At 39.5% G+C, this 26619-nt stretch overlaps 1 protein-coding gene across 4 annotated transcripts in view; it reads left to right on the forward strand.

The window, feature by feature from the left end:
- The window catches only part of AFAP1 (actin filament associated protein 1), a 243348-nt gene that overhangs the window by 179027 nt on the left and 37702 nt on the right, over window positions 1-26619 (forward strand). For all 4 annotated transcript variants that reach the window (XM_027836596.1, XM_027836598.1, XM_027836599.1 and 1 more), the window contains exons 10-11: window positions 6774-6985; window positions 18819-18964. In XM_027836596.1, coding sequence (XP_027692397.1) covers window positions 6774-6985; window positions 18819-18964 — 358 coding nt within the window. The remainder of the gene's footprint in view (window positions 1-6773; window positions 6986-18818; window positions 18965-26619) is intronic.

Here is a 26619-nt window from a genome sequence, read left to right on the forward strand (position 1 = left end):
TGACTTCTTAGGTTGTCTTCAGTTCCGAAATAGTGGGATTCTAAACCTTACCCGAGCATCAGCTGATTGAATCAATAGACCATCTGAGGCAGGTGTTAATGCCCTTTCTGGGACATTTGAATTTTCAAGGGAAATATTTGAAGTCAAAAAGGTCACATACTTCACTCAATATGGCTTCCAGGACAACTACAGTATCTTCCCTTTCCCCTGTTAGGAAATGAAAAATACTGTCTTCGCATTTCCATTGGGAAAATTGCCGGCCCCTTCTTTGGTTCATCTTTTGAGAGGTTTCCAAAGAGGTGAAAGATTTGACCAGGCAGAGATCCTTGAGGGAGGGAGCTGCTGAATGTATGACAATCCATGTCTATTCCTAGGGATCATAGAATATTAGAGCTGGACAGAACTTAAAGATGATCTAATCCAACCCCCTCATTTTACAGATAAAGAAACTGAGCGCTAGAGCTGTGGCCATGGGCACACAGGGTTGTTCTAAGAGATCAAGCCATGTTTCCAGTCCAAGTCTCCTTTCTACAAATCCCTTTCCCTTCTCTTCATGCATTTGAATTTTCCACTTTGAGGAACCCGTGACATGCTCAGTATCACATTCTATTATTTTGGTTGAAGCTGTGAAGTCATGTCTCCAGAATCAGAGGCAATATCCAGAAAACCTAAACAACAAATCATGTTGTTCAAAATACATAAAAAACCGGAGCTGTTGACCAGTGTGATTTATTGTTTTCTCCTTTGGGGACTGAAAAGAAATCTGAGGAAAGAGATAAAAGCTTAGTCATTTCATAGAAATTCCGGCTCTAAATAAAATGTCGCTCAGTCTCCTACATGTTATTAATTCTACTTGAACTGGAAATATGCTAAATATAAATTGGGCATTTTCTGGAAAGCCAAAGACCAAATCCAGGAATCTTCTCCCCCCTCCCCCCCAATATACTAACAATGCCTCCTGTGTCTAGAGCATCACTTTCCAGAGGAGTCATAGTATTTTGATGACATCTGGTCAAATTCAGCCTTGGGAATAAATTATATTCTGCATGGACGTTGAGTCACTTTAGGACAAAAATAATCCTTTTGGACCAGTGGGTTAGTATCCAGAGCATCCCCTTCCCAGGGCCCTAAAACATGATCCAATTCAATTCAAGAAGCATTTGTTATAGCATTTACATTACATTTTGTCTTTGAGAAACTGACATTCCGGGGCAGCTAGGTGGAGCAATGGATAGAGCTCCAGCCTTGGAGTTAGGAAGACCTGAGCTCAAATCAGACTTCAGACACTTGACACTTACTAACTGTTTGACCTTGGGCAAGTCACTTAACCCTGATTGCCTCACTAAAAAGAAAAAAAAAAGAAACTGACATTATAAGGGGATGAGGGCAGATAACATGTGCCCAAAGGAGCAAAGGCAAAGTGATTTGTAAGTGCAGAGACAATCGGCTGGTCCCAAGACAATAGGTACTTGGTTTATTGCTTAGCCTATATTCAAAACCTGGTAGTATAGGGCAGCCAGGTGGTGCATTGGATAGAGTGCCATGCCTGGAGTGAGGAAGGCTCACCTTCCTGAGTTTATCTGGCCTCAGATACTTACTAGCTGTCACTTCACCCTGCTTGCCTCAGTTCCTCATCTCTAAAATGAGCTGGAGAAGGAAATGGCAAACCACTCCAGAATCTTTGCCAAGAAAATCCCAGATGGGGTCACAGAGAGTCAGACATGACTGAAACTAAACGATAACAATGAAAAGTACCTACCAAGGCTGGAGCTCAGACAATGAGATCAGCCTTTGAGATTCCAAGGTCACAGTGAGGTACTGGAGAAGGATTTTAATAGAGACATAATAATATTAATAATAGGTTGTTGGGGCAGCTAGGTGGTGCAGTGGATAAAGCACCAGCCTTGGAGTCAGGAGGACCTGAGTTCAAAGCTGGTCTCAGACACTTGACATTTACTAGCTGTGTGACCTTGGGCAAGTCACTTAACCCCATTGCCTCACCAAAAAAAAAAATAATAATAACAGGTTGCTTTTCTCTAGCAATTCATGGTTTACAAAGCAATTTCTTTCTAACAAACCTGGACCTATGTGCTTTGGTTTTGTTTTGTTTTTTAAATAGATGTTCCTCATGGACAGAGACACCATATACATACACACATATTTTTATTCTGCTTGTATTGAGCACATAAACAAATGTTCATAGGAGCTGTGATATCATCTCTATGAGGAATACCTATAAAGAGAACTTCCTCAACCAAAGCAAATCAGCATCTCATCTGTGCCTTAGTGGACACATCCTGTGATGGCATGCAGAGATGAAATGACTTGCCCAGGGTCATTTCCATTTCTCTTCTCTAAGTGTCAGTTTCTTGACCTGTTTTTTCTGTCGTTGAGAACATTACTTTGAAAAATAGTTTAAAAGCTAACCAAAGCACAGGATCTTGTGTTCTGTAAACACAAGGGGGCAACAGAATCTCAGACACTTGAGTAAATCTGTTTCTGGCCTTTATTAATACTGAAGAAAAAGGCTCATGTCCGAAAGTAAAGGTTTTTTAATTCTAGGATCATACCTCATAAGATTTAGAATTGAAAGAGATCTTCCGGTCAAGCTGCTTCATTTTACAAAGGAAGAAACTGAGACCTAGGTAGGTTAGGTCTTATTTGTATGTGTAATTTAGAAAACTTACAATGTTCAGGGAAATCTAATTCATATGAATTTTGAAAATGTTTCTTCCATATCAACTGTTACTGTTCCTTCATTCAGTTCAACAATTCGGATCAATCAGGGTAGGGTAGTATTAAAAGAACTGGAACTGGCATCAGAAGACCTGGGTTTGAATCCTGGCTTTATGACCTTTATGACCTTGGACAGGTTCGGGAAGAGGGTTGGAGGTGGGCAGGAAGAAAACTAGATTATCTTTGAGTCCCCTTTCAGGTCTAAACTCTATGATCCAATTCACCAATAACAAACACATTTATTTAGCACCTTCTGTGTATAGAACAGTGTGCTCAACAGCTGACAATACTTACAAAGTTTTGGTAAAAGATACCACCCCATCCTTCACGGAGCTTATAACCAATCATGTTGCATTTACTGCCACATTAAACTTCAAGCCCCTTCAAGTCAGGGGCTGGGCCATTTCTCATCTCTTTCCCCAACACCAGGCACAGGGTCTGGAATATAATGTAGATTCATAGAAGACAGGGTGTTTGAGTTTCATAAATCCCGTAGGGAAACTGTCTAGTCAAACCCCACTATGAAATATGAACCTTCATCACAACATCCCAACAATAATAAACATAAAGCACATTTGTATCATACTTTTCACAAAACAAACCATGGAATGTAGATAATTGCAAGTATTTTTCTTTCTTTTTTTTATTTCAGAGAAGGAAAGCAATGATGAGAGGCCAAGTGACTGGCCCAGGGTCATACAGTTGGGGAGTATTGAATTCAAATGCAGCTCTCCTGTCTGTCAAGTTCCACTATACCTACCACTATCCCATTAAAAGAGGATGAATTCATTTTTGACTTGGTCATTTTTAGGTTCCAGCTTGGGCAAGTGACTGGAAATGTTCATAAGGCAGTTGAAACAAGACTGGAGCTTAAGGGTCAAATTGGCACCAGAGATAAAGGTTTGGGAATCAGTATTGATCATTATTGAAGCAATGGGAATCAGTGTGATTCATTTAGTTCAATTCAATAAACATTTCCTTAAGTAAATGATGTGGACAATTCTACTCAGTGAGCCTCAACTAGAATTCTTTTGGTAATAAGGAACTCACTCCTTCTTAAAGTAGATAACTTTAATTGTTAGGATGTTCTTAATTTAGGGCTGAAATCTGCATCCCTCCCTTTATTTTGGAAGGGAATAATAATTGGCATATGGGAAGGAAGCAATGGATTTTTTTCCCCTCCCCTCAATTTAGCAGATCTTTGTAGCCCAGAACAGCATCTGCATGAACTGGGTAGTCAAAAGACCCACTTATATTGATTCCTTCCCTGTCCTCTTTGACCCACTGCTTATTAATCTGGAGACAATTTGCTGCCTTCACAGAGTTGCTGGAGATAATAATGAGCTAATCTGTATCATCTAATCCTATTATTGTTTGAGCTTAGGTTGTGCTACCGCTGATTTGGTCAGTGATCTGGAGACCAGGGACTGCCCCATTTACAAAATCAAGATCATGATGATACCTTTCCTTAGGGGACTTTTGGATGAATCAATAAAATGCCCTGAAAAATACTCTCCCATTGTATTATGAATGGGACTCATTATTGTGGACTAAATATTATCAATGGACTAATGCTAGTTGTAGCTGCTGGTTGTAATGCTGTTAAAAAACAGTTTAGATTTTTTATTTTCTTGCAGCCCTGACGTTCTGTGATTCTTAGCTTTCATTCATTCATTCAATAAATATTAAGCACCCACTATATGCCAGCTTCATAGTTCATAGAATCTTTGACTTAAAAAGAGACCTTTGACTCAGAATTTGATCTTTAATCACCAACCCAATGTTTGGATACCCTCACACTCATGATGGAAAAATGATCTCCGCATCTAGACAGAGAACTGGTGGACTCAGAGTGCAGATTGAAGCATATTTTTTCTCTTTGTTTTTCTTGGTTTTGGGGGGCGGGGAGTGTGGGGAACATGGCTAATGCAGAAATATGTTTTGCATGACTTCATCTGTATAATGGATATCATATTTCTTGCCTTCTCAATGGGGGGGGAGGGCTCGCAGGGAGGGAGAGAATGTGGAACTGAAAATAAAAAGATAATTGAATTAAGAAAAAAAAAAGAAAGAATAGCCTAGCCACATCTCTGACAAGTAGCCATCCAGGCTGCTAATTGAATACTTTCAGTAATGTAGAACTTGCTACCTCAAGACAATGTATTTCATTGTTTGAGATCTTTAGCTTTAAAATGGGCTTCCATTTATTAAGCTGAAGTATATTTCACTGTAATTAATACCCCCTGGGACTCCTTGGAGGGCTTTTCTTCTGCCCTCTGCAGCCTCCATTCTTAATTCTGCTTCTGCTTTTGAAGATAGCTATTATGCCAGCCGTTATTTATTAATCATAGCAACAGCTGATTAGTAAAGTGCTTTAAATACATTATTTATAAAATTTATTTCAATTAAAATCCATTTTCTCTCCCTTCTACCTCCCCCCCATTGGGGAGAAAAAGAAAAACAAAGTCTTTTTTGCAAATGCTATCAAATTTGATTCTCACTGACAATTCAGTAGGGTAGGCAGAGCATTTATTATTGTCATCTCTTTTTTATTAAAAATTAACTTCATTTTTTTCTCCCTTCTTTTTCTCCCTTCTTTCCTCTCTTTCTTTTACATCTTTCTGCATTGGCTCAATGTGTCTCATTCTGTATGTTTAGTCCATCACCTTTCTGCCAAGAGTCATTGCTACTAAGCCTATACTCCAGAAAGATCAAAGAAAAAGGAAAAGGATTGAAATGTACTAAAATATTTATAGCACCTTTATTTTAACTTAAAGAAAATCCTGAACTTAACAAACAAAATAAAATGGCTAATTCCATGTCTATATGTATTTTCATGTGCATGCAATCGTCCAACAGAGAAAGAGGCTTGTTCATGAAAATGTAGGTCTTAATTATAATAAATTCAACAGGTAACTTTCAGAATTGTCTTCCTTTTCTATCATTTTGGCATTCCTTCTATTCTCTTCTGTGCATTCAAATTCTTTAGTGATGTAATTTTCTTTTCTTTTTTTTTTTAAGCTATCCTATCCATAGTCACCATTCTCTCTCGCTTCTCCACATTGAAAAAATTCCTTGTAATAAATTTGCACAGTCATGTAAAAACAGATTTCCACACTGGCCATTTCTGAAAATGTATGGCTTATTCTGAATTTTGAGGCCAAACACCTCTCTCCCAGGAGGTGGCTGGCATTCTGTATCCTCAGTCTTATGGAGTCCCAACAGCCCCACTGAAAATATAATGAAACCAAAACTTAGAAGTTAAACGACTTGCCCAGGGTAATTCATAACTAGCATGCAGAAAAGCCACATTTTGGACTGACCCTAACTTCAATTTCTTTCTACTACATTGTGGTATTACTTCTTATTTCCAAGCTAAGTGTTTCCTAGGTCCTTCCTTCTGCCTAATGTCCCCACCCTTCAGAAAGAATGAAAGAGGAGAGAGGAGGAAGAGGAGGGAGGAGAGAAAGAGGAGGAGGGGGAGGGGAGAGAAAGAGAGAGAGAGAGAGAGAGAGAGAGAGAGAATTTGGAAACACTTTCAAATGACCTGAGTAAAAAATTTGCTTTCCCATTTCCCTCTATCAATATATGGTATTTTTAAATATTTTGTTCCAAAGCATATATTACAATTCATGTTAAACATTTTATTTTCTATCATTGTTTTGGTCATAGTATGAATGATCACCTTCCCACCTCCACCCCTCTCCCAAAGCCCAGCACTAAAGTTGTGGTACCTGGAACAAAAAACAGACTTTGGGAGCACGATTCATTTCTAACCTGGTCTTAAGTGCAAAGAATATATGAAATACTATGAGTTCTTGGTCCCCGACTTTTTTTCTCTGTTTATCTACATTTACAATTTTATGATATTTGTGGAACAGATTTATTTGACAAGGTATTGCCTTCCTTGAATTCCACCCCCCACTTGCCCTTGCCCTCTTCCTTGAAAAAGGAGATAGAGAAAACTGCCATCACCCCAACCACCCTCATTGTTCTCTGGGAAGGATAAAGTGTCCTAACATTTGTTTTCACTGCAGGATATCTAAACGTGCTCTCGAATAACCGCTGGAGGGAACGTTGGTGCAGAGTGAAAGATAATAAGCTCATTTTCCACAAGGATAGGACGGACCTGAAGACCCACATTGTTTCCATTCCTCTCCGCGGCTGTGAAGTGATTCCAGGCTTGGATTCCAAACACCCCTTGACATTCCGTTTGCTTCGAAATGGGCAGGAAGTCGCTGTACTAGAGGTGCGGTATGTGTGAGGGGCCGGGCTTCACAGGGCTGCATGCCAGATAACATTTCCCTGCTGAGAGACAGGCTCAGACTCAGCTGCTGATCCAAATTCTTCACATTCTGACCTGCTCACATTTTTGCTCTGTTTTTCTGCCTTTTGGCCTTGTCCTTTTCACTCTGGTCTGGTTGCTTTCATAGGTGCTGTACTCTGTCTACCTCTCCTATACCCGATCCACCTTTGAAAGAGCATGACCTGAATTCAAATCTGGCCTCAGACACTTACTAGCTATGTGACCCTGGGCAAGTCACTTAACCCTAATTGCCAAAAAAAAAAAAAAAGAAAGAAAGGAAGAAAGAAAGAAGAAACGTGAGGAAGCATATTTAGAAACTGTTCTTTCAAATAGCGTTTATGAAACCTGTTGTGCCAATGATTTAGTTCTATGTTCGTTGGCTGGTGTGGGGGCACAGCTCTGTTCGTTGTGTTTGGCCTGCCAAGTCTATGCATTCAGTCATTTGTCAACAAATTCTGTCAACAAATATTTAATAAGCACTCACTTTGTACAAAACACTTTACTAGGAGTTGGGGGTACAATGGTAATTGTTAATTCACCCCTTGTCTTTAAGGATATGAAGCTAGGTGGCTCAGTGGGTAGAGTGCCAGGCCTGGAGTAAGGAAGACTCTTCTTCCTGCTTTCCAATCTGGCCTCAGACACTTTACTAGCTGTGTGACCCTGGACAAGTCACTTAACCCTGATTGCCTCAGTTTCCTCATCTGTAAAATGAGCTGGAGAAGGAAAGGGCAAACCATTCCAGTATCTTTGCCAAGAAAACCCCAAAGTGGGGTCATGAAGCGTCAGACACAACTGAAACAACTCCATAACAACAATCTTCAAGGAGCTTATATGTCATACAATACGTACCTTTATTAAACATCTACTATGAGCAGTGCAATGTGAGAAAGAAGGTACAAATCAATTATAGATGATACCTTTCTTCATGGAGTTTCTAGTCTGATAGGGAAAAATAAGGCAGATGCAACTAGGTGACACAGTGTATGGAGCATTGGACTTGAAGTCAGGAAGACCTGAGTTCAAATCTTGTTTCAGGTGTTTGCTAAGTGTATGACTTTGGGCAAATCATACAACCTTTCTCAGCCTCAGTTTCCTAATCTGTAAAATGTGGATAATAATTATGACCTACCTCACTGTGTTGTGATGAGGATCATATGTAGGAGATGGTATGCATAAAGCATTTTCCAAACCTGAAAGCCTTATATAAATAGTATGATCTCAGTTGTGTGAATACTTTCTTTACTAGTACAAATAGCCGCCTGCTCATTGGACCTCAGATCCAACATTTAAACCCAAGCCTCTCTTTTTACAGAATAAGAAACCCAGAGAGTTTTAAATAGCTTACAAATTCTTGCACAAGGAGTAAAAGAATGAGCCGGGATTTGATCCCAGAGCCTCTGACTCTAATCCAGCATTCTTTCCACTATACTCCCTGGTATAATTTTTGCTTTTGTATTTCCATAAAGAGAATTAGGGAAACTGTGCTATCTGAAAGACTGTTAAGTGAAAGAAGGATCTAACCTGTTCTGCTTGGCTTCAGAGGATAGAACCAGAAACAATGATAGGTGGGAGTTATAGAGACCCAGGTTTAGGCTCAACATGATGATTAGAGCTGTCCAACAGTGGATTGGGGTAGCTCATGGCTAGTGAGTTTCCCATCACTGAAAGCATTCAAGAGGAGGGTCTAGGACTCCTTGTCAGAGATGTTGTAAAGGAGACTTTTCTTTAGGTTTGAGTTTGACTAGATTCAGTCTGTATCTGAGGGAGCTCTCATGCTACTGAAATCACAGATCCTTAAGTATGGGTCTCCAAAAACCATAGAGGTAGCTATTGGCTAAGGAGAAAGGATTAACATTTTTTTTTTTACTTTTAGGTCCCTTCTAGCTCTTTTATCTTATGATCTTGAGATTCCGTAGTCTCAACTAGAGGTGAGAAAAATAAGGCATCAAAACCCATGCTTGGATGACAGTGGATTCAGCAAGACTAAGACAGGTCAAACCTAGGAATTGAGACCCACTGTCAGAATTAACTAATTAAACAAAGACTAGACATCTGAACATAGAAGCAAGACCAGCAGCTGCTTAGGGCAGGGCCCACCCTTAGCTTTGAACACTGACCATTGATCCATGGGAAGGAAAGAACAGGCAGATTGTGACTGATGATGGCTAAAGGGAGAAACGGGGCCCCAGACCTAGGCTGTCTCTCCGAGGAAGGCCAGGGTTTTCTTAGGCATTTATTTGGTGAAGCTCTAAGTACTGGCCAATGTAGACAGATGGGAAGTTAAGCATCAGGGAGGTACGAAGATCCCCAGTCAGGAGGTGGCCCAGGTTCAGGGGCAGAAATTCAGCCACTAAGTGGAACATGGTAGGGGAGAATGATGCAAATCACTTCCTCTCTAGGTGCTGGATTTCTTTTTTTGTAAAAGTAGGAAGGCAGACTAAATAATCCTTAAGGTCTCATTTTCTTCTAAATACAAGGTTTTTAAACTTTTTGACTATCATGGGCCCCTTCTCAGAATAATGTTTTTAAATGCAAAAACTTAGGATTACCAAGTAAATCAGTTATATAGAAATAGTTTTATATATATATTATATATATATATATATATAACATATATAGTATATTATTATTTTTTTTTGTGTGTATATATATATATATATATATATATACACATTTCACAGACCATAGTTTAAGAACCTCCATTCTCATTCCTATGAGCCATTAGACTCCCCAGTATAATATAAGCACCTTGAGGACTGGGAATAATTTTGTCTTTATCTTTTGCTTAGTACACAGTAGGTTTTTAATAGCTGAATTGAATTGAATTCGCTCAATCCTTGGTAAATAACTCTAGCAAGAACATCATGGCTCACTGCACAGGATATTGCACTCAGAGTCAGAATCTCTTTATTTGCTTTCCAGTTCTGCCACTTAACTTTTCCTGTGATCTCATGTAGATTGACTTACCTCTTGAGGATTCTGTTTCCTAATCTGTAAAATGAGCCTGAACCTGAGCCCAGGATTTTGAGGCTATACTAACCCAGATGAGAGCAAAGTCAAAAACCAGTTGAGAACTTTGAAGGCAGCAGATCTCAGAAAGGTTGTTTGGGTAAAGGGAACAGGTATTGGTAGTAGACTGCATGGAAGGCAACAGGGGGTGGCACAGGGCAGTGAGGGAGACTGGTGAACATCACCCCAAGACTTTGATCTGGGGAGATAGGCAAATTGTAAAAGGAATAGTCACTAAACTCATAAGTAAACTGAAGAGTTTTAAAAAAAAATCTAGATTGCCATTTAGCGTTGTTTTAGATAAATACCAGTTTTATGATTTTCCTTGCACCATGCAATTTTATATGGCAATTTCTTTAGGATGTAACAAGTCCTTGAAAAGTGGCATTTTTATAACCACCTTCTAGAAATAAAGGTCCAGTCTCAGAACGCTCAGATGAATGGATATGCTTCTCCAGTCCTAAGTGGTTGATCAGCATCTTGAGTGATGGCAAGAGTTTAAAATTTGATCAATATCTCCAGTGGTTAAAAGCAAGTGTTTTTGTCAGAGATCCTCAGCACCAGCGTAAGCAGGCTTTTTTGAACCAGTTCTATTTTTTCCCAATGATAAAAAGCAATCAAAGCCAAAAACTCCCTCCCACCCAGAGCTATTCTCTATGCAAAGGCTAGACTGGTATTTTGTAATGTCTACTCTTAAAACTTCCCCAGTGGTGGTAGAAGCAAGCACCCTGGACTTGGAGCTAGGAGACCTGGGTTTGGGTCCTAGCTCTGATACTTCCAAACTCTCTGACCCTGGATAAGTCACTTTTCCCTGGGTGTCAGTTTCCTTACCTGTATAATGGGGATCATAATAATATTAATGCTTTGATTACAGTACCAATGATAGTAAACATTTACTAAACACCTACTATGTGCCAGGCACCTGTGCTAAGAGCTGGGGATACAAGAAAAGGCAAAACGTAGTCCCTGCCCTCAAAGAGCTTAGAGTCTAATGGATAGACCAGGGTTGGGGAATCTGCGGCCTTGAAGGCACACGTGACCCTCTGGGTCCTCAGATTCAGTCAAAGGGCCACACTTGAGGACCTAGAAGGTCACATGTGGCCTTGAGGTCACAGATTCCCCACCCCTGGGATAGACTGTCTCTTTTTTTTATCAGAGGACACACTTTGCTTGATTATACAAAACTAATGACAAGTCATTCATAGGCATGAGTGTTGAAGCTTTTGGCCACAATCTTTGAAAGACTGTGTCTGCTAAAGGAGAAAGACTGCAATTTGCCTCGGTTGAAGCAATAATTTAACCAATGAAATCACAGATCCCTGAAGTGTTGAATTAAGTTTTATAGGCAGGATGCTTGAATTTTGCCTGCAAAACAGAGAAATGAGATAACCACATTGATCACAAATTTAGAGTTCAAAGGTGATGGTGCTAGAAGCAAGTAAAAAGCCCCGTGAGATGCGTATTGACTTGGAAAACCACAAATTAATATTATCTGTGTTTCATTTTGTTTTATTTTATTTTAAATATTTCCCCAGTTGCATTTTAATCTAGTATGGGCTGGACAGGGAATATTGTGGGCAGACTTCTTTATGCCTCTTTAAGGGACGTTGGAGATTATCAGGCCCAACCCCTGCATTTTACAGGTGAGAAAACTGAGGTGATCAAGTATAACACCTGAAACCTCATCATTGCCCGCCCCCCTCCTCATTTTATTGTCATTTTATTGGCGTAGGGAATTTCTGATGAAGGAACTCCCTCTACTGATAGAGATTTGCAAGTGCTCTGTAATTTATAATACTAGAGAATTGTTTGGGCACTGAACTTGTAGCCTAGGGTTTCACAGCCAATATGTGTCAGAGTCTGAGTTCTTCCTGACTCTGAGAACAGGACTGTATCCCCTATGCTACAATGCTTCTCCAGATCTAAATCGTGCTGGTAATAGCCTCTTGAGTACTTAAAAATATTTTTATTATTTAAAAAATGTTATATTTGGGGAGGTTATTTTACACTTGACACATGGGAACAAATGAACAGAAAAGCATTTATCAAGCACTTACCGTATGCAAAGTGCTGTGCTAAGGAGTGGCAGTACAAATAGATAAGCAAGACAGTCCCTGCTTACGTTCTAGTAGGCGAGATAACACATATAGGAAGGAGCAGCTGGAGGGCAGAAGGAGAAGGAAAGACCCCATGGTCCTTGTAATGGTAATGCAGATGCTAATTCACTGCTAAAACCATAACAATTTCTGACGTCAAACCATTTGACATTTCTAAGGATTTGAGGGATAAGAACTTTCTTTTTTGTGTGTCTTTAGTAGCTGTGGCTACTGAGGCAGGGACTGAAGGTTTGCAGAGGCAGTTGTTGGCAGAATCAACCCTCTACAAAGATTGATTCCCTGGATCATGGCTGTGGGGCTGGGCCGGAAGCAGGGCTGGTGGTCTGGGGGTTTGGGGAGAGGGCAATGCTATTCCTGGAGTTTTTGGGCTTAGAGACCTAGGCTGTCTCCATCTGGGTGAGTGGGAGGTGGTATTTGGGGCCACTGAAAAAGTGAATCATTTGTGAAACCATGAATCTTTATTGGATAAAGAAAGCATTTTTTTTAAGAATGTAGTAAATTCAATGTAATAGTTTTGAAGCTGCCTTGCTTATATCTGCCTCCTTCTGAAGCTCCTTCTTAAATTAACTCTTTCATACATTAAAAAAGTCTAGAATGACCCTCTTTCTTTTTTGGTTATTTGTTCCTAGAAAAATCAAGGAGTCCCAAATTTGGAATGCTTCTCAGAAACATGAGAGATTCCAAGATATTTCTGATGAGTTGACTGGTCAACCATTTCCATTCCCTCTTGAGATACCTCTCATGGTTCTAAAGTGCTTCCTCATTTGTGGGTGAAATCTGTCTCTTCTTGTTGGTAATTTCCACCTTTAGCCTTATTTTGCTCAGCTATAGAAGAAAAAGACAAGTTTCAAATCTCTTCCTGGCCTTCATATATTTGAAGATAACGCTCATGGCCCTCCTAAGGCTTTTCTTCTTCAGCTCAAATATCTCACTTATTTTACTTATTTTGTATGATTCCCAGTCTTCTTACTATCTTGATCCCTTCCCTAGTATACACCTTAGCTTTTTAGGAAGCCCAGAGCAGAATACAATATTCCAGGTGGGTTCTGATCAAGGGTCAAGGACAGCACCAGAATTTGGACATCATGTAAACCTTTGTTTTTGCAGCCCAAGATTACAGTCTTGTTTATTTTTAGCAGTGCTCATCATGCCTTCGTTCACATTCAGCCTACGGGCACTAAAACCCCTGAGTCTTTTTTTTTTACATGAGCTGTTTTCTTTGTATTTCTACATGAACTGCTTTTTAGCCCTATCTGCCCTGTCCTATACTTTTGTGGTTAATTTTTTTTAACCCTTATGTAGGGCACTTTATTAAATTTCATCTTTTAAAACTTCATGATGAAATTTAATAGGAATGTATTTATATCTTGTAAATGTCTTCACAGGAGGGCCAGCTGGTATTTAGAACAGTATTCAGATAATCCTTCACTACATTCCTAATCTGATGCATTATTGTGGAGGTGATTCAGAATCTGCCAGGTCCTGCCAAATGCTTAATGACAAAGTATGTGTTTGTTGTCTGAGATGAATAAATTCAGAGAGGCTCATCTGATCAGACTGACCACAAGTTGGTGAATTTTTCAACAGTTATCAACTCTTGAAGACCATATTTTAAGTTATATAGGGGTCACAATTTCTTTGATGATGGCAGTGAAATTGCAGATCCTTTTGGTATTGAATTATTAGGGGAAATATCCTTACAATTAAATCTGTTTAGCAATGACATGAGCTGCCAGAGGAGGTAGCGAGTACCCCATGAATAGAGGTGTTCAAGCAGACCCTGGATGACCAACCCCCTGAAGGGAATACTGTAGAGTAGAGGTATCACATACACTGACCTGCAGGCCACATGTGGCTGGCAATACTCTTAAGTACAGCCTGAATCAGATTAAAATGTAAATGGGAAGTATTTAATAAAATAATTTAAAAATACAACAAAACACAGGTAACATTATATTTTAAAACTAAGTCAATAAGATCCTAAAGTATGGATCAATGGCCCCTGACTCTATTTGAGTTTGATACCACTGTTGTAGAGGATTCATGTATTGAGGAAAAATTGGACAACATGACTTATGGTTTATTTCATCTCTGTAAGTCTGATTTTTAATATGCCATCAGAAGTCTCTCTGTTAACTCCAATACAGCTCATCTTTGATGAGCCTACGAGTGGGGCTGCTGTTGTAGGCCTTACATGCAGATTTACAAGTTCACTCAAGTGTCATCCACTGCTTTGGTGGCCTAGTTGGCCCTGAGCCTTGTGGTAATGGCTTTCATGGAACATTGCTCAATCCTGTCAGCCCACACAGTGGGTGTGGGTAGCTTCCTGTGGAGATGGCCTCTTGCCCTCCCTTTACCCCCTTCTAAGCCTAGATTTTTGAGGCAGCAGTGCCCACTCCTTATGTCTCCAGATGTGCCAAGGATTGGTGCATACATTTCCAGTTTCATCTGTTTTATAAAAAAAAATCATAGGATGTATTTACAGGACCATGTTACTGATTTTAAAATTTATTTCTTTTAGAGGGTGAAATAGACCTGTTTTTAGCATGCTGGGGTACATGGAAGTACAATCTTTTAAAATTTAGGCAAAGTGTTTCTAGAGGGACATTAATGAAATAAAACATGTCTAGATTGGGCAGTCAGGAAAAAGTCATAGGCTAGATCAGAGTTGAAAACTAGAAGCAACCATGGAGAGCATCTAGTTGAACTGCCTAATTTTGCAAAAGAGAAAACAGGTCCAGGTCACAAAGGAAGTCAACAGCTTTGAGAGGATTGAACCCAAGCCATCTGGCTTCAAATACTTTGGAGTGCCCTTTCTGCTATATAAATCCATGTGAATAGTTGAGGCAACTGGACACATTTTGGGCATGGGTCATATTGGCCAACCTCCATTCCTCTCCTGGCTGTGCTTCTGATTTTCCAGATTTCAATACCATACTCCTGCATGGATTCCTTTCTGTCCTGCCCCCTGTTTTCAGCTTCCTTCTTCATATTGTCTTCTCCCATTAGAATGTAATCTCTTTTAGGGCAGGGACCATCATTCTTTTATAGCCTCAATTATTATTTCCAGTGCTTAGCACAGTGCCTGGTACATATTAAGTGCTTAATAAATGTATGTTGTCTGATTGTTACCTATATTTAGACTGGAAAAGAGAGGGCTTAGAGGACCATGATACTGGTTTCTAAGTATCTGAAAAGCTCTCATATAGAAGAGAGTAGATTTGTTCAATATAGTGCCAATGGGACCCAGAGACCTTTAGGACCAGTGGATGCAAGTTATATGGAACAGGGTTTTAGCTCCATATTAGGAAAACCTTCTAAACAATTAAAGCTGTCCAGCATCTTGTGGTGTCCAATGATCATTTGATGAATGAAAGAATTAAGGGATGTTGCAAACCCCTACTCTTTTCCCCTCATTTCATCCCATGGCAGGCTCTGTAGCCCACAATTTCAATGGTTTCCACCAAGACATTACTCATGGTAGTTGGTCTTATTCACCCCTTTAGTCATATGGTAACTCGGGAGATTAGGATGAGAATCAAATGAGATCATATATGTCAAGGATGCTAGAACCATAAAGTGCTATAAAAATTGTTACATGCTCTTGAGTGTCATTTCACTACATTTTAAATTTTAAATGTTGTATTCTCTCATTTTGTTATATCATTGATAAACTCCTAAGGTCCCTAATGAGTGTTATCACTTATGAATGGATGGATGCTTATTATTAATATTGGTAATGGTAATGATGATTGATGGGAGGATCAAATGAGCTAACTTGTGTAAAGCACTTTGTAATAAATTTTAATGTTGGCTATCACCAATGTCATCATCATCATCATCATCATCTTCATTAAGTAGGCAAGGAAAGAGGAAGGCATTATAGGCAGGGAGTGGAATAATGTGGATAAAGACAGGAGTCAGGAGTATATAAGATTTCTTCAGTAGACATCTAGCTGGAGCAGAGGATTTGTATAGAGAGTAGTAATAATTTTTATTTTAATAGATTCTATTAATAATTACTGAGAAATTTTGCCCTCCTGGGTAAGAGTTTAGGGCACAAAATTTGAGCTATTTATCCAATATTAACATGGTAGAAGTGTGGAGTGCCTTTATACTTAGTAGGTGTCCCAGGTGCCACTTGTGGTGCTCCAATAACAATAACCACACCCGTTTCTAGTCCACCTTCTGCTAGCCTATAGAAAAATGGGCTCTTGATTAATAACCAGCAGGTGAGTGTAGTTTATAAGTTGGCCACCAAATCAACTCCTCATCTCTGCCTCCTGCTTTCCCTGGCTTCTTTCAGATTCAGGCTAAAATTTCATCTCTTACAGGAAGCCTTTCTCAATCCATCTTAATGCAAGTGGCTTCCTTCTGTTGGTTAGCTCCAATTTATCTTGCATATGTCTTGTTTCTTCATAGTTGTCTTCGTGTTATCTATATCTCCTCCAATAGACTGAGAGCTTCATGAGAGCAGGGACTGTCTTTTGCTTTTTTTTTGTATCCCCATCACTTAGTACTGTGCCTGCTGTAGGCACTTAATATTTTTTTGACTTATCAGATAAGTAGCCCTATACTTGGGCCATTAAACAATTGATTTTGTCAAGTATATCCAGTAGACCTGCTTGCTCTTCCCCAAAGCCCTGTATTATCTCAATTTCCCAACTGCTCTGTGGAAGGGGGATTGTGGGAAAGTTACCAGACTTCATGGTCTCTAGTGAGCACTGTGAATATGAAAGCTTTTGGGAAGTTGATACAGGAGACTGGATACATAGACACTGAAATGGCTGGCGGCTTGAGTGTAGTGCCTTCCACCTGATGGCCAAATCATGACATTTTTTAGTAATTTAAGTGACAGCCTGCTTTTTTTGTAGTAGAATAAGAACTATGTGTGAACTACTGTTGCTAGGAGCATTTGTAGGGGCCTGTCTGGGACTAGCTGTGGAAACAATAAGGGGGGGAACGGGCCAAGGATCTCATCAGCATTAATATCACCAGATGTTGAGTATCAGGTATCATGGCAGCTGCCAGTCCAGCTGCTCATGCTTGCTGGTCTGTCTTGTTGCAGTAAGGCCTTGGTCTCATCTCCACCCCAGGCTCTGTTCCAACTCTGTCTTTACTTTTGATCCTCACAACTACCCCATTAAGGAGATAGGGAAGGAATTATTTTCCTTATTTGACAGAGAAAGAAACTGAGACCCAGTTTCTTTCAGTGATGCCCCCAGGATGATCCAATCTGTAAATGGCAGAGTTGGGACTCAGATCCATGCTAGTCCATGGTTCTTTCCATGATGATTCAATATGAAAGTTAAAACTTATTCCCAAGTGGATATGGAACCAGAGATCAAGAAAAACCAATGGGGTCTAAAGAAAATTGCTTCAAACATTACCCAAGATAAATGGGTACTTTTCACATTGCTTTTACAGGCACACCTGAGTACTTTGCTGAAACCTGAATAATTATGTTGTTTGTAGGGATATTTGTGGTATGAATTAGGTTTTGGTTATTGGTAATAGTGGTGATTCACACCTTCTTATAGCACTTCAAGGTTGATAGGATCCATTCCTCATGAGAACCTTATAAGAGAGACAGCAAAGTACTGTTACCCTCATTTTACAAATGGGGGCAATGAGGCTCAAAAAGGTTAAATGACTTATCTGTAATCACACAGCTCATATTCTATCTGTGGTGCTTTATGGTAAATTTTAGGTCAGGGACCTAAAGGGCAATGCATGGCAGGTGTCAGTGGGCTGTCATTTATTTTTACAAAAGATTTATTAATGATGACAGATAGATAGACACTCAAAGAGAAAAGGAGGAGGACCAGTCCTGTAGTGAGAGTGGAGAATAATGGATAGATAGCTTGAATGCTGCAGTGCTACCCTTAGGATGCCAAAAACAATTGAGAAAGGCTTTCATTGCATTAGGTGGATCCTGTATGGAGGATTTATGGAAAAATGCAACAAAGATCACACAGGGTAAGAAGGCACAGGTGAGTTGTGATCTGTGCCAAGGGAGAAAGTACTGATCCCAGTGATATCAAATGATCCATCAAAGTATCACAAATGAAGACCCGGCTGTAGAACATCTCTATTCTGTTCATTATCCTCAAGGCAGTTAGATGGTGCAGTAGACAGAGGACTGGACCCAGCATCAGGAATATGGGGAATTCAAATCTAGCCTCAGACACTGACTAGTATAATCCTGGACAAGTCACCTAACCTCTGCCAGTCTCAAGTTCATCAGCTCCGAAATGGGGATAATAATAGCACCTACTTCCCAAGGTTGTTATGAGGATCAAAGGAGATATTAATATAAAATATTCAGCACAGTACTGACCCTTAGTAATTGCTATATAAATGCTTATTCCCTTCCCCACCATACTCCATTTTCTTTGCTTCAGCATGCTCTATCAGCAAATTCCTAATGAAAAATGCCAGCACACTTCGAAAGACAGTTCTCTCAATCAACAATGTCCACACACAGAGTCTAGCCCATAGTAGGTGCTTATTGATATTTATTGCTTCATCATTGATTGTAATCCCAGTATTCACAAGAGTTGTGTTTTGTAGGATCACATTGTAGAAGAGAAATGTTCAGATGATCTTGGAGTCAAATTGATATGTGTTCTTCGCCTCTTCCTCAACAGGCTTCATCCTCTGAAGACATGGGACGATGGATTGGGATCTTACTGGCTGAAACAGGGTCATCCACTGACCCTGGAGCGCTACATTATGATTATATCGATGTAGAGATGACTGCAAATGTCATACAAACAGCTAAACAGACGTTCTGGTAAGATGCCTATCAGTGAGTTAAATATTCTCAGGCTCCTGAAACTAAGTAATTTTCAGTTATTTGTTTAAACTAGAGTTGTCTCTTAAACAGGAAAAAAAGTAGTTCAAAACATCTGTAGGTTTATTTTAATGTACTTAATATATATTCCATCTACCTTCGCCCTCAAAATATGTGTCTTTGGAGAATTTGTGTCCCATCCTAAGTACCGAAATTTGGGAAAGAGCTGAACAAGTTAGAGTGGTGTCCAGAGAAAAGTGACCAAGATGGCAGAGGCTTCAAAAACTATTGGCATTCGATGATCTCTGTGCTCCCATCCAACCAGATGATTCTATTATTAATTTTGGTTTGCAGGAACCTTATCAACCTTTGCTCCTTTTCAGAGTGTGCTGCTACAGAGAAAGCTAAAGATGGGCAATCGTAGACCATATTAGTCCCGATTTTATTAAACTATTTTTGGCATTTCAATCCTGCCTGCCTTTTCTACTAGACAAGTAGTTTGATGAAGCTGACTCTGACTCTTGTTGAGATAAAGCCTGAATTTTTAGTGCCTTTATTGAATGCGTTTATTGAATTTATATGTGAGGTTGCTAAAAAAAATTTCTTTTGAATCTTTGCACCCAGGAACATTTCTTTGACAAAATAGCTATAAAGATGCTTCAAAGTCTGGAAATGATGAAAAGAAAACAAGGGGGAGTAGCCAGAGGAAGAGACATATAGAAAGGAAAGAGGAATTAGGAATAACAACTGCTCATATTTATCTTGTTCTGTACAGGTTACCAAATGCTTTTTTTACTCACTGTCATAACCCTATGAGGTAGGTAGTTTGAATAGCAACATCCTGATTTTACAGATGAGGAAATTGTAGCTCAGAAAGGATTAAGTATCTTCTTTTAAGTCAAATAGCAATAAAACAGCATTTCTGGAGCACGTTACAAATGTTATGCTATGTGATTCTCACAATAACCCTAAGAGGTGGTATGATTAGGCACATTTTACAGATGTAAAAGTTAGGACTAAGAGATACAACTAGTACGTAGCAGAATTGGGATTTAAACTGAGGTACGTCTTCAGACTCTTTGGCCCTTTGCTTTTTTTTTTTCTTCTTCCTCTTTTTTTTTAATCTCATGCTATTTTCCATCATACTAAAGGTGGAATCCTCATGCTCTGAGTACTTTTTTGTGTAGACCCTGCAGTGTGGCATAGCTAAAGTAGTCAAGTCAAGCCAATAAGTGTTTATTAAGTGCCTTCTATTAGCCAGGCAGAGTGTCAAGTGCTGGAGATACAAAGAAAGGCAAAAGATGGTACCTGCTCTCAAGGAACTCATAGTCTAATGAGGTAAATAACATGCCAACAACTATGTTCAAACAATCCAAATAAAGGATAAATTGAATCAACAGAGGGAAGGCTCTAGAATGAAGGACATCAGAAGGCTTCCTATAGAAAGTAGGATTCTCTTTTAAATCCTGAATCTTGAAGGAAACCAGGGAAGTTGGATGGCAGAGATGAGGAGCTAGAAAATCCCAGGGAAGGGATGTCTACCTAATGGAAACATAGAGTTGGGAGATGGAGTGTGTTGTACAAGGAATAGCAAGGAGGCTAGTGTCACTGGATCTTATAGTACATGGAGGAGATCAAGGTACAGGAAGACTGTAAAGGTGTGAAGGGTGTGAAGGGGCCTGGTTATGAACGACTCTAAAAGCCAAGCAGGATTTTTTATTTGATCCTTGAGAAAATAGGAAGCCACTAGACTTGGAGGGCAGCTAGATGGCGCAGTGGGTAGAGTCCGGGGCCTGGAGTCAGGAAGACTCCTCTTCCTTAAGTTCAAATCCAGCCTCCAACATGTGCTAGTCGAGTAACCCTGGGCAAGTCACTTAACCCCATTTGCCTCAATTTCCTCATCTGTAAAATAAGCTGGAGAGGGAAATGGCAAATCACTCCAGTATCTCTGTCAAGAAAACCCCAAATGGGCTCACAAAGAGTGAGAAATGACTGAAGAACAACAAAAGAGGTGATTGAATAGTGTGTGTATTAGAGAGATAGAGAGAGAGAGAGAGAGAGAGAGAGAGAGAAGGGAGGAAGACAGAGAGAGACAGCGATGGGGGGCAGAGACATAGAGACAGAGACAGAAAGAGAGGGAGGGGAGAGAGAGAGAGAGAGAGAAAGAGAGAGATGGAGATGGTTGGAGAGGACCTTGGGTCAGGGAGACCATTCAGCAAGCTCTTGCAGTAGTCTAGGGGTGAGGTAATGCATGAGGTCCTGCACCAGGGTTGTGACAGTGTCCAAGGATGAGGGGGCTTGACCACTGATTGGATATAGTAGGTGAGAGATAATGAAGAGTTATGAATGACACCAAGGTTATTGCCTGGATGATGGGGTGGGGTGGGGGATGGAGTAGAGGGTGGAGAATGGTACTGCCTTTGACAATAATAACAAATTTAGGAAGAGAGAAATGTTTCAGGAGAAACATAATGAATTCAGCTTAGGACAGGTTGAATTTAAGATACTCTGGTCTAGGCTCAGTTCTGCCATATACTTTTTACTATGTATTCTATGTAATTCTCCTTCCCTCTCAGGCCTCATTTTCCTTAGTTGGAAAGTCATGATAATCCCTGAGGGCCAGTACTAATATTCTGTGATTCCATGGGCTATCAAATCTCCCTTTGGCTTTTGTCTTGTATTTATCTCCTCCCAAGAGGCAGGAGTTAGTGGTGCTTCAGAGAGGCGGGTGAATGGAGGAAACAGATGTGAAGTTGTGGAATCATGTAATCAGCAAATGACAATAGATTGTATTAATAGCTGGTTGTAAACTCACCAAGTCTGTATCTGAGAAAGAGAATTTTTCAGAATATAAAGAAAATCAATTCAAACCATTTGTGAGTTGCCTTACCCTATTTAATATGTACCCCACCCATTCCATCTTTAAAAAAGTGAGGAGAGCTTGGGGAGAGTTGGAGCAGCCCCCCCTTCATCTTGGCTAGCATTAGGCAATTAAGTACTTGCTGAAAACTTGACCAGTGAAATCTGTAGTTGGGAAATGGTTTTTCTTTACACAGAGTTAACTGGCCTTAAGGGGGAAGTGAAACCACAACCCAGGCCTCATCATTACCATCTTTCACCAACTAAACTAACATATACCTAGAATGTTAGCACTACAAGGAACTTTAGCATATAGAATACAATATCAGCGCTGCAAGGGACCTTAGAACTTGAGTGCTACATTTAGAAGAGGCCTCAGAACAGAGAATGTTAGATCTGGAAGGGACCTTAGAACCTGAAATGTTAGAGCTGAAAAGGACCTTAGAACAGAGAATGTTAGAGAAGGAAAGAAGCTTAGAAGTGTTAGAGGTGGAAGGGACCTTAGAACATGGAATGTTAACATTGGAAGGGCCCTTAGAAAATTAATGTTGTATCCAGAAGGAACCTAAGAATGTAGGTCAGGGCTGGAAAGGACTTTAGTAATCACCTAGTTCAGAAGTTCTTACCTTATTTTGTTTTTGTACCATGGACTCTGGCAAGTTCGGGGAAGCCTGTGAACCCTTTAATAAACGCCAGCATTTATGTACATCCTTTTAAGGTTTGCAAAACATTTTATGTATATTATATCATGTTATTCTCATAACAACCCTGGAAGGTAGATGCTATTGTTATCCTCATTTTATAGATGAGGAAACTGAGGCAGACAGAGATTAAGTGACTTGCCCAGGGTCACACAGCTAGTAAGTCTCTAAGGCCGGATTTGAATTTATGTCTTCCCAATGCCAAGTCCAGTGTCTTTCCAGTGCACTACCAGCCTCATGCATTCTCAAAATAATATTTTAAATGCATAAAGTAAAATACGTAGGATTACAAAAGAAACTAATTATATTGAAATAGTTATCAAAACATTTTTCTCATTCAAAGTCACAAACCTGAAATTTTTCCATAGATCTCAGTTTAAGAATACCTCATCTGGTCTAACTCACTCATTTTACAGATGAGGCTACTAAAGCCTAGAAACAGAAGGTAGCTTACCCAAAGCCAGAGTAGGAATGAATAGCCAAGCCAGAATTGGAACCAGAGCTGACTGAGTGACCCAGACATTAAAAAAAACAAAAACCAAAACCAAAAATAAAACCCTTTACCAGGAAATTCCCAGTACCAGTTCGGGGTTTTCCTAAGCATAAGTGAGACATTCTTTCTAATGCTTTTCTATGTGAACAATGTGAATAAGTAGAGCCTTATTAAGTGCTTACAATTTTGTTTATGATATTATTAAATAATAACATTAATTTACTTTGGTATTGTGACCTTCCTATTGTTACTGATGTGCAAAAATTAAATAAATTCCAGTGGGATTCCCAGTCCTTAGTTAATCCCAACCTCAGTTGACCTTGAATAAGTCAGTTTCCTTGTCTGCAAAATGAGATGATTCTAGTAGATAATTGTTAAGGCTGCTTTTGGGCAGCTAGGTGGTATAGTGATTAGAGTGTTGGCCAGCCTGGAGTCAGGAAGACCTGAGTTCAAATTTGACCTCAAGACACTTACTAGCTGTGTGACCCTGGGCAAGTCACTCAACTCTGTCTCAGTCTCCTCTCTGTAAAATGAACTGGAGAAGGAAATGGCAAACCAATCCAATATTTCTGCCAAGAAAGCCCCAAATGGGGTCACAAAGAGTTGGACATGACTAATTGACAAAAGCAAAGGTTCTTTCAATTCTATTGCTCAATGATTCTTTACAAATTAAGATTAGCAATAGAAGTAGAAAAGTTTGTTGAAAAGCATACCGGGCTTAGAAACAAGACACTCAATTTCTTGTCCCAGATTTCCTAACTAGCTATGGGATTTGGGGGCAAATTATTTAATCTCCTCTGAGCCTCAGTTTCTTCCTCTGCAAAAAAGGATCAATAATACCCTCCCTACATCATAGGAAGTGCCTGGTAAACAACAAAGGATTAATAGAAAGTGAGTAGTTGCTGTTTTGATGAGAAGAAAAACTGCCACAGCTTACAAAATGTGAAGACCATCATTCCAAACTTGCCAGATTCACACCACTTGGGTTGAATCACAAGAAAGTGCGTTTAGAGTTGTTTAACTACATTTATCTGGAAGCACAAGGCCTGCAAAAAGCTTTCCTGAGGTCCGCAATCATCTTGTGCCTCAGTCAGCAAACAGTGATAACCACATGTAAGAGAATAACTGAATAAAAACATTCTCCCCAGAATATTACTTGGCTTTCACTTTACAAACAAATGGAATATTAATCCAAACCAAATGTAGCTAGGCCCCATATCAGAGAAAAGGAATGTGAAACCCAGTTTTCAATTTTTTTTTTAAAGAAAAGGAAAAGGAAAAAAAATACCAATTTTTGACCAGGGGCATCTTCAGTGCTGTATTAAAGTGCTTATAGCAAAGGGCAGTGAGTGATGTAGTTGAATTGACATTTCTTGACTTTTTAATATCCTGAATGTGCATGACATTATGGAATAAGCAGTGGGCAGCTGGATTCTAGGACTGGTTTGTCCCTCGGTCTCCCAGGGTGCCTCTCCCTGAGCTTCAGTCTGGGTAATTTTTAGATTTTTTCTAACATTTTGTATTCTAAGATTCCTTCTAAAAATGATGTTCTATGTTTCATATTATTGTTGTCATTATTATTATTATTAAGAACGCTAATATTACTAACCCCAATTATAATAGCTAACATTTATGTAACACTTTAAAGTTTGCAAAGTGTTTTCCATACATTTTCTCATTCAATCCTCACAGCAACCCTTTTAGATCAGTTCTATTATTATTCTAAGTATACAGATCAGGAAACTGAGGCTGAGATGCTATGTGACTTACCAAAGTTCTCATAGCAAGTGTCTGGGGCAGGAGTTGAACTTAGGTCTTCTTGATCCAAGTCAAGAACTCTACCCACTTTGGCACCTTACATTTCTTAAGTCTCTTCCACCTGTAACATTCTGTGTGCTATTCTGTCTCCTCTAGCTCTGACATTCAATATTTCCTCTTTTAGCAAAGATTCTTGATCCTTGCCAACACCTAAGAAAAGAAGAGATTTGGGTGAGGAATTTCAGAATAGGAGAGCTCTGAAGTAAAATTTCCTTTTTACCTTCTATACTAACCAGGAACTAATTAAAATGATGGTATGATGGAGTTCTATGTGTACCATCAAATGTTATTGATTATGGAGGAAATGTCAACAATAAATTTTAGGGAGAAGACAGTGAATGATGATGATGATGATGATGATGATGATGATGATGATGATGATGATGATGATACTAATAATAATAAAGACTTATCTCCTGGGCAAAGCAGTATATTTAAGAATGTTAATAATGAGAAAATCCACTGAAACTTACATCTTCAGAGAACTTTTTTTTCATGAGAAGTATTGATTTTTCTACATATCAGAAGTGTTGCTCTGAAAGTCTTCTCCCCCAATTCTTGGCTCCACCATACCCAGCTGGATTCTCCAGCCTCCCTCCCCCCCCAATCACCATGTTGGGGAAGTTGTAATGAAATAATAAATAAGACACATGCAGAAAGAAGGTGAAGAAGTAGTCGGTATTGACAGAGAAACATTTATCATTAGTCCATCTGTCATTTGGCATTTGAATGTTGGGATTCTGCCAATATTTTCTTTTCTTCTCCCATATTAGATCGTCAAATACTGCGATCGTTTACCAACATTCGGGGCTGCCAGCTGAAATGCTGTCTATTTCTACTTGAAGTGTCTGACTGGATCATCTCAGTAGTGTAGTGTAGTGGGAAGCATAGTATGGGAGCTTTAGGTTCTAATCTGAACTCTGTGAGTGCCCTTGGATACGTCACCAGTCACGTCCCATTTTTGTGATTCACTTTTACAATCTGTAGAATGAAAAGGTTGGAGGAGGTGACATCTGGTCCCATCCCCTTGTAAGAGTTTATGATTCTGTTACGTCCCACATGCAGCATTTCATGATTACTTCCCAGAGAATACACATGGAGATTCCTTGTCTGGGTTAGCCACCACTTTCAAATAAGCTAAGATGCTGAAAGAGAAAGTTGATATCTTTTTCCTTTAGGTTTCTCTAGATTTCAAAATCACAGGGGGTCAGAGCTAGAAGGGACCCAGTCCAGATGACCTAGGCCAGATTTGTATAGAGCTTTAAGATTTGCAAAGTGCTCTTCACGATATCTCAACTTGATCCTCACAACAACCTTATGAATTGGTGCTATTATTATACCTATTTTGCAGATAAGGAAACTCAGGTTGAATAGAGATTTGGTGTCTTGCTCAGGGTCACATAACCAGTAAATGTCTGAGATAGGATTGGAACTTGAAGTTTTTTTGACCCCCAAGTCCAACCCTCTGTCCAATACGGCAGCTGAGTGTCTGAGAAGAGAATTAGCTTGCCCAAGGTCACATCTACTGTGTGGTAAAGCCTAGAGCTGAACCACCAGTCTCTGATCCCCAAGTCCATTGCATGTTTCATTAAGCAACACTGTCTCTTGTTCAACAGAATTTCCTCTCATTCATTCAAGGACTGAGTCGTGCCAAATGAGAAGTGCATATTGGAAGCCTTGAAATGTCTTGTACCAAAATGAGCAATTTAAATCCAAATACCTCCAACATTCCAGTTACACTTAAGATAGGAAAAAGAAAATGCATGTGAGATGACTTTCTTTCC

Source organism: Vombatus ursinus, unplaced genomic scaffold (assembly GCF_900497805.2).
Source record: "Vombatus ursinus unplaced genomic scaffold, bare-nosed wombat genome assembly UNPS02014818.1, whole genome shotgun sequence".
In the NCBI taxonomy this organism is placed as follows: Eukaryota; Metazoa; Chordata; class Mammalia; order Diprotodontia; family Vombatidae; genus Vombatus; species Vombatus ursinus.